Here is an 8586-nt window from a genome sequence, read left to right as displayed (position 1 = left end):
TTGTATAATGACAAAGGTATGACAGGTATTACAAGGAGAAGGTGACTTTTCAGGACATTACCCCATGTCCCCACTTTTCAAAACGCTTATAAATCACACAGAATGGAGTGTATTGAAAATCTGAAATAGCACAAAGTCTCCTGTGAGGGGTAGGTTTAGGGGTAGGGTTGGTGTAGGGCAATAGAATATACGGTCTGTACAGTATAAAAACCATTACGCCTATGGAGAGTCCCCACTTTTCACAAATGTAAACCTGAGTGTGTGTGTGTGTGTGTGTGTGAGTGTGTATCTCTGTGTGTGTGTGTGTGTGTGTGTGTGTGTGTGAGTGTGTGTCTGTGTGTGTGGACTGGTATATATGGTTTATGAGGACACAAATGTGTATAATGACATGGGTATTTTTTTTTACTTCCTGTCCTGTAAACCCTGTAGGTCTAGGGTTGGTGTAGGGCAATAGAATATACAGTTTGTACAGTATAAAAACCATTACGCCTATGGAGAGTCCCCGTAAACCACAAATGCAAGTGTGTGTGTCTGTGTGTGTGAGTGAGTGTGTGAGTGAGTGAGTGAGTGTGTGTGTCTATGTGTGAGTGTGTGTGTGTGTGTGTTGTAAATGCATGCTCAAGTCGCATTTGTTCTCGTGCATATCGTGTGGCTTTGCAGTTTCGGTTAATAAGTAGTAAGGCGTGGCCAAAGCCAGGTATAATTGACCTTGTTTGCAAGTAAGCAGTCGAGCAGCAGAAGGGGACAGCAGTCTGTAAATGTTTTGTATCTTTTCTCATTAGATTTTAGGGCAGTTGTTGTTGCTAGGACACATGGTTTTGTTTACTGTGTTTACCGTGGTAAACGCGTGCTCAAGTCGCGTTTGTTCTCATGCGTATCGCGTGGCTTTGCTGTTTTGGTTAATAAGTGGTAAGGCATGGCCAGCTGCATTCAAGTACGTGGAATCAGGGGAGTATATATTTGCTCAGTACACTGCGGCAGCGGTCACGGCAGTCCTCGTGTAAAGACCATCGACTCTCCCTGCGCTACTCCAACGAGCAAGGACACCAACAAGGCACTTGAGTATTGATTTTTTTTCCCTCTCTTTACTTTTTGTATAACTTGTTCTCATCTACTTGTTCTAGTCAATTGTACTCAATATGTGCTTTCAAATCTCTACTATTACTACTAACACTCGTAAATCAAGCACTGTATGTTGGAGGCAGCGCAATTCTAATAATCTGCGTACTGTCCCTATGTCCTCTACTACTTTACTCTCTATTCCAATTGATCTCTGGAACTGCCAGTCTGCTGTAAACAAAGCAGACTTTCTTTCATCTATTGCTACTCATTCAAGTCTCAACCTCATGGCCCTAACTGAAACTAACCTAAACCTGAGGACACTGCCACTCCTGCAGCTCTCACCATTAATTTCACATTTTCCCACACCCCTCGCCCGATTGGGAGGGGTGGAGGGATCTACTTATTTCAAAATAATTGAAATTTGATAGTCTACCATTAGACGTTAGTTACACCATTGCACATCTCAGACCACTTTCTCATCACTTCTAACCTCACACTGACCCCGGACACAAGACACACTCCTCCACAGGTCACCTTTCGGAGTAACCTACGCTCACTCTCCCACTCGCCTATCCTCTATGGTTTCATCCTCACTTCCTCCACCCTCTCAATTTTCAGCACTGGACACAAACAGTGCTACTGACATTCTTTGCTCCACTCTAACATCTTGCTTAGACAACTTTTGCCCCCTTTCATTCAGACCAGCATGCACCACCTCCTCTGCCCCCTGGCTGTCTGATGTTCTCCGTGAACATCGCTCTAGACTCAGGGCTGCAGAGAGGAAGTGGTGCAAATCAAAAAACTCTACTGACCTTAGTGTATCTCAGTCACTCCTCTCCTCCTTCTCTGCAAGTGTCTCCACTGCTAAAACAACATACTACCACAACAAAATTAGCAAATGTTCTGACTCTCGCACACTTTTCAAAACCTTTTCTTCTCTTCTCTGTCCTCCTCCCCCTCCTCCTTCATCAACTCGTACTGCTGATGACTTTGCAATTTTCTTCATATATTCATTCAATATTCTGCATTTGACACAGTTAACCACCAGATCCTCCTGTCCACCCTCATGAAGATGGGCGTCTCAGGAACCACACTCCAGTGGTTCAAGTCTTACCTCTCTGGTAGGTCCTTCAGGGTGTTGTGGAGTGGTGAGGTTTCTAAGTCACAACTTCTTGCTACTGGGGTTCCTCAAGGCTCAGTGCTTGGACCACTTCTTTTCTCCATCTACATGTCATCTTTAGGATCTGTCATTCAGAAACATGGCTTTTCCCATCATTGCTATGCTGATGACATTCAACTCTACTTCTCATTCCAAACAGATGATCTGACAGTGGCTGTTCACGTTGCAGCCTGTCTGAGAGACATTTCTGGCTGGATGAAGGATCATCACCTTCAGCTCAACCTTGCTAAGACAGAACTGCTTCTTGGTCTCAGCCAACCCAGCACTTCATCAAAACCTCTCTATACAGCTGTGTTCATCAACCATAACTCCTTCCAGGAGAGCCAGGAACCTTGGAGTTGTGATGGATGATCAGTTGAGCTTCAAAGACCATATTGATACAAAGGCCCGGTCCTGCAGGTTTTCCTTATACAACATTAGGAAGATTAGACCCTTCCTAACAGAGCAGACTGCACAACTCCTTGTCCAAGCTCTTGTTCTCTCCAGACTGGACTATTGTAATGCTCTCTTGTCTCTATGCGCCCTCCAGAAGCTTGCGTTCTGCAAGTGAATGACGACTTGTGGTGCCATCCCAAAGAGGCACAAAATCACTCTCACGGACCTTTTCCTGGACTTTCCTCAGCTGATGGAATGACCTGCCGATCTCAATCCGAGCAGCTGAGTCTTTAGCCATTTTCAAAAAACATCTAAAGACACATCTTTTTCGCCATCACCTGACCAATTAATACTAGCACTTATCTATTCTATTCTATTCTATTCTATTCTATTCTATTCGGTCTAATATATTTATATAAATAAAACCTTGCTATGTGCACTGTGCTAGACTAACTGAGACTCGTCACAGCACTTGTATATTGTTGCTCTCTCGTTGGTCTGATTGCTTCTACTTTGTAAGTCGCTTTGGATAAAAGCGTCTGCTAAATGACTAAATGTAATGTGTGTGTGTGTGAGCTCGTACAGCAGCAGCAGGAGCGGATGTCGTTTACTCTCTTCAAACTGCGGAGGGAAGCTGAGCTCGAGTCTCAGTGCTGTAAACACACAGTAAACACACATCAGTCACTTACAGCAAAAACACGAGTGCAAACCATCCTAGACTACATTCAGACTGCAGGCAAAAATCTGAATCTTTTTTTTGTTGCTGCTTATTTGTGATTTATTTTTGTTCATAACGGTGTGAATGGCACAAAGCACATGCAGTCTGAGGCCTCATTTACTAAACATTATCTTAAAGTGTGTGTACGCTAAAATACCTGCCAACATTAATTTTTCTAGAAAAGGTTGAATGGAAGCGTGCTTAGCATCACAACAAGGTCGAAGCAGGCGTACATATACATTTTATATATATATATATATATATATATATACAGATTGTGAACAAATGAAAAAAACAAATGATAATGTTTATGGTGACAATGATGATTATTTGTGTTCTTGAAAAATAACCTGGTTTGTTTGTGAATACTTATGTATTCTTCGGTGTTACAGTTTTGCCCTTTTTTTCCAGTACAAATAAACATTGTTAAATCAATATATATTTACTGTGCTCTTTTTTTATTTATTTGATATTTACTCTTGGTTTAAGTATAAACTCACATATCTTGATACAATACATGCCATTTTGCTTCTCCAACAAATGTATCTTGATTTAAGAATGTTTAAATATTTCAACTGGACAACAAGTCACAAATACTGAGGAAGAACAGTGCTTTTTCCAGTCCTCGTAAGGTTGCTGTGGAAGTTCCTCTATGTTTAGTTCCCAAAGAACAGTTTGTTTCAGATCTCTCTTCTGGCTCAAATGTGCCCGTGTCGTTTTCCTGCGATTAGCTTGAGGTTAATCTTCAGATGCTCTTCGTCAGTCCTGTTGTGGTGTGTGAGATCTTTCACACGTGAGATCTTTGAGTAATCAGACTTTCATTGAGGAGGTTTGAAATATTTGGACAGGGTTTATGTTCGACTCATCTGATATGTTGTCTTCAGATTGATTTACCTGTAACTTCTGTCCGATGAATGTTAAGAGGACGTGATGTGCTTTTTCTCAGATGTTTGTTCTGATATGATGCTTTTCAGTTTTCATTCATGGTCAGGGATGTGAGGTTTATGGCATCAGATGTTAGCAATTATAATGACTAAGATGAAAATCTCATTGGCATTTTTTATTGTTGTATTTATTTCCTGTTTGTCAAGTTGGTGATGGTAGTGATGATGATGACTGTGATGATGATGATGATGATGATGATGATGACTTCATACCCTGATTGTTAATCAGTAAATTCCTGATTTGTCTAACTGGAGTTTGTTTCTTTTGGAGAAATTCTCTGATCTCCAGACGAGCATCTTGATGATGATGACTGTGATGATGATGATGATGATGATGATGATGAAAAAAATCATACCCTGATTGTTAATCAGTAAATTCCTGATTTGTCTAACTGGAGTTTGTTTCTTTTGGAGAAATTCTCTGATCTCCAGATGAGCATCTACAGTCACGTGATCTACAGAGCAGAAGAGAAAGAAAACAAGACAGCTTAAGGTTCGGTGTGTCCTGCCATTTTTTGAGGAACTAATATATATGTTTGTTTCATTATGTATTTTATTTTATTTTAGGCCCTTTGCCTTTTTCGACAGGGCAGCACAGAGTAAATGGGAAAGTAGGGCTGAAAGAGGGCAGAGCATGATTGTAGGGCCTCATGAAACCTGTTTAATACTTTCTCCAAATTTGTTGTTTTCCATTTTTTTCTAGATTCCATATTTTATTGTTTAATACAGTTTTATTATCAAAAACATTAGCAATCAAATGCATGCATAAACAATCTTTTAAAATGTAATCAAATGAAGTTCAAATAATTCAAAGTGCAACAGTGTTTCAATGGCTTTTTAAATCATGGACGAAAATTGTGTGATATTCTTTAAAACTAATGTTTTAATAAACTGTATTATTATTACTATTATTAGTATTATTACATTCTACTTTACAATTGTAATGTAATCTGTTACAGTTTTTTCAAGTTAAGCCAAACTTTTTTTTTGGTGGTTTGTCATTAAGACGGTTGTGTTTATAAAGGCGACTCGTAGCCTACTTGAACTTAAGCTTATTTTTTTTATTTATTGTTCTTGTAAACCTCTCGCATTACTTAACTTAACTGTACTGAGTGTGAAAAAAACATTCTAGCACCAGCATCACTCCCAGTTCCTAAAATCCTTAAAAGAACAGTCGTTCATTCTCTTTTATCAATGAAATGAACACATGGCCCTATCTAACATTGCATTATAATTAGATATGCAACAAACACCTTTGAGTTTCTGTTTCGATAGTTTTCTCAAAGTAAAAAGTGAAATGCTGGTGACACGAGTCTCAGATGAAGTTCATGTGTTCATGTCTCATATAGTGAGATGCAGATGCTAAACTGAGAAAAAACAGACACGCACAACACGCAAACGTTACATTTACACAGCAGTCTGTGCTTTAATACTCACACACACTCGTCCATATCACCATTTAAAGGCACAATATGTAAGATTTTTTTATTAAAATATCCAAAAACCACTAGAACAGTGTTATATATTTTGCTGACTTGTGTACTTACATTATCCAAAATGTTTCGAAGAATGTTTAAATCCAGAGAAATAAGCAATTTTTAACTAGCGACACGCACCGTGTCTATAGTGTCATTGTGTCGCCTGCTAATGACATCATAACCCCTCAATTTCCGGTTTTGTTTTGTAGAAAACATAGAAACACCAAAGACACTTCAATATCTTGTGTGTTTTAATAGACCGGTGACGACCGTACAGAGTAGCATTATAACAGAACTTTTAAATGTATCTATTATGATAAAACAGCGCTGCTTTACCCCACACACGCACAAATGCAAGGAGCGGAAGCGCTCGACTGTGGCATAATAAAAGCTCAGCTGCTTTACTCCACACACGCATGACCAGAAGCAGCAGAAGCGCTCGACTGTGGCATAATAAAAGCTCCGCTGCTTTACCCCACATACGCACGACCGGAAGCAGCGGAAGTGCTCGACTGTGGCATAATAAAAGCTCCGCTGCTTTACCCCACATACGCACGACCGGAAGCAGCGGAAGTGCTCGACTGTGGCATAATAAAAGCTCCGCTGCTTTACCCCACATACGCACGACCGGAAGCAGCGGAAGTGCTCGACTGTGGCATAATAAAAGCTCCGCTGCTTTACCCCACATACGCACGACCGGAAGCAGCGGAAGTGCTCGACTGTGGCATAATAAAAGCTCCGCTGCTTTACCCCACATACGCACGACCGGAAGCAGCGGAAGTGCTCGACTGTGGCATAATAAAAGCTCCGCTGCTTTACCCCACATACGCACGACCGGAAGCAGCGGAAGTGCTCGACTGTGGCATAATAAAAGCTCCGCTGCTTTACCCCACATACGCACGACCGGAAGCAGCGGAAGCGCTCGACTGTGGCAAAATAAAAGCTCTGCTGCTTTCCAGCCGTGTGTCACGCTCGTTCAGCACCTCGTTTCGCTTGGACGGCTTTCAGCCTCACCCTGCTTCATACTACTACGTTAATAAATCATTAGCGTAAAGCATCTTCATCCATGAACATGATTTCTGCCCGAGTCCCGTCGGATTACATCGGCTGTGGGGATGAAGACCTCAACTCCCATGATTCCACACTCAGTCACGGCATCATCAAACTACGCCTTTGTCTCTTTATTTAGAATATGTGCCCTCTAGCGGCGAAAATGACATATTGTGCCTTTAAGTGAACAGTCCGACATTTGATTTGTTCATCCAACATCGGCAGATCTGATGAAGAACAGTCGTGTCAAGTCAAGTCACCTTTATTTATATAGCACTTTTAACAATACAGATTGTGTCAAAGCAGCTTTACAGTATTAATATGTATGTATAATATTGTGTGTGTGTGTGTGTGTGTGTGTCTGTGTGTGTGTGTGTGTGTGTATGCGTTTTTGTGACAAATGAGGACATAAATGTGTATAATGACAAAGGTATGACAGGTATTACAAGGAGAAGGTGACTTTTCAGGACATTACCCATGTCCCCACTTTTCAAAACGCTTATAAATCACACAGAATGGAGTGTATTGAAAATCTGAAATAGCAGAAAGTCTCCTGTGAGGGGTAGGTTTAGGGGTAGGGTTGGTGTAGGACAAGAGAATATACGGTCTGTACAGTATAAAAACCATTACGCCTATGGGATGTCTCCACTTTTCACAAATGTAAACCTCTGTGTGTGTGTGTGTGTGTGTGTGTGTGTGTGTTTGGACTCACCACTCATGTTACTTAGAAGGTGCACAGTGGTTTTGGGGATTCCTGGACCTGAACGTGAAATACAGATTGTTTAAAGAAATCTTAAGGTGTTTTAGCAAACCAGAATGAGGCTGATTCATGACAAATCCAATGTGATATAGTGTGTGTGTGGTTTACCCCTGCAGTTCAGCAGGACGGCCCGTCTGTCTGGACTCACTGAAGCTTCATAGAATGAACAGTGAGGTTTAAACACAGAACAGCTCAAGCACTCACGATGGAACGGCTCCACTGTGCTGACCCTGGGGGTCAAAGGTCACGCAGCTGTAACAAGAGTTATTGAGGAAGAATAAAAACAGAGCGGTCTGTGCAGCATCAGTGTATCTCACCTGTACAGGTGCCTGTGACTGAATCCAGCTTCATTACTGAGAAAATATCTGCATAAAAACACATGACATGTTAGAGATCTGACGGGCTGTGTGTGTGATTGTGTGTGTGTGTGTGTGCGCGCATTAGTGTACTTGTCTACCTATCCAACAGGGGACCTCAGAGCCAAGAGGGGATATTTTCCAGGTCCCCTGTTGGTCATGCCTTAAATCATGCTAAAATCAAGTGAAAAAGCCTCTGGTGATTTTTATTTTTATTTTGACCAAGTGGGGACCTGGACGTGTGTGTGTGAGTGTTTGAGCTCATTCTCAGCAGCGCCCCTGTAAGCCGGAGCAGGAACTGTAAGGGCCAATTCACACACATCGTTCACACTCCTCTGTTGTCTGAATGCCTGCTGTTCCAGAGAGGCTCTGAGGCTCAAGAGGAGATTGAACACTAACCAGTCTTTTAAACTCCTAAACTCTTCTAAACTCGTAAAACATACCTATTCTCAAACATCCAGGAGGACCTGATTACAGTGAGGCAAAATAATGTCTGAATTATTAGCATTATTATTTCACTTTAATGCTAAATACTGCAGGACAGATACTATATAAATTAAATTTGTGTGTGTTTGTGTATATCTACACACACACACACACACACACACACACACACATATGCATATCGTTTTCATAAATCTGTATTTATTAATTTTAGTACTT

The 8586-nt window shown here is 41.2% G+C and overlaps 1 protein-coding gene across 3 annotated transcripts in view; it reads right to left on the bottom strand.

Moving 5' to 3' along the window:
* The window catches only part of LOC107572643 (inactive dipeptidyl peptidase 10-like), a 34937-nt gene that overhangs the window by 3473 nt on the left and 22878 nt on the right, over positions 1–8586 (bottom strand). For all 3 annotated transcript variants that reach the window (XM_016259068.1, XM_016259065.1, XM_016259066.1), the window contains 5 exons: positions 7885–7932; positions 7676–7797; positions 7520–7567; positions 4636–4734; positions 3201–3270 (listed from right to left, as the gene is read on the bottom strand). In XM_016259068.1, coding sequence (XP_016114554.1) covers positions 3201–3270; positions 4636–4734; positions 7520–7567; positions 7676–7797; positions 7885–7932 — 387 coding nt within the window. The remainder of the gene's footprint in view (positions 1–3200; positions 3271–4635; positions 4735–7519; positions 7568–7675; positions 7798–7884; positions 7933–8586) is intronic.

The sequence above is a fragment of the Sinocyclocheilus grahami genome, unplaced genomic scaffold (assembly GCF_001515645.1).
Source record: "Sinocyclocheilus grahami isolate Dianchi unplaced genomic scaffold, SAMN03320097.WGS_v1.1 scaffold1785.1, whole genome shotgun sequence".
NCBI classification, from domain to species: Eukaryota; Metazoa; Chordata; class Actinopteri; order Cypriniformes; family Cyprinidae; genus Sinocyclocheilus; species Sinocyclocheilus grahami.
The sequence above is the reverse complement of the archived record's forward strand: the minus strand, read 5'-3'. Positions and strand labels throughout refer to the sequence as shown.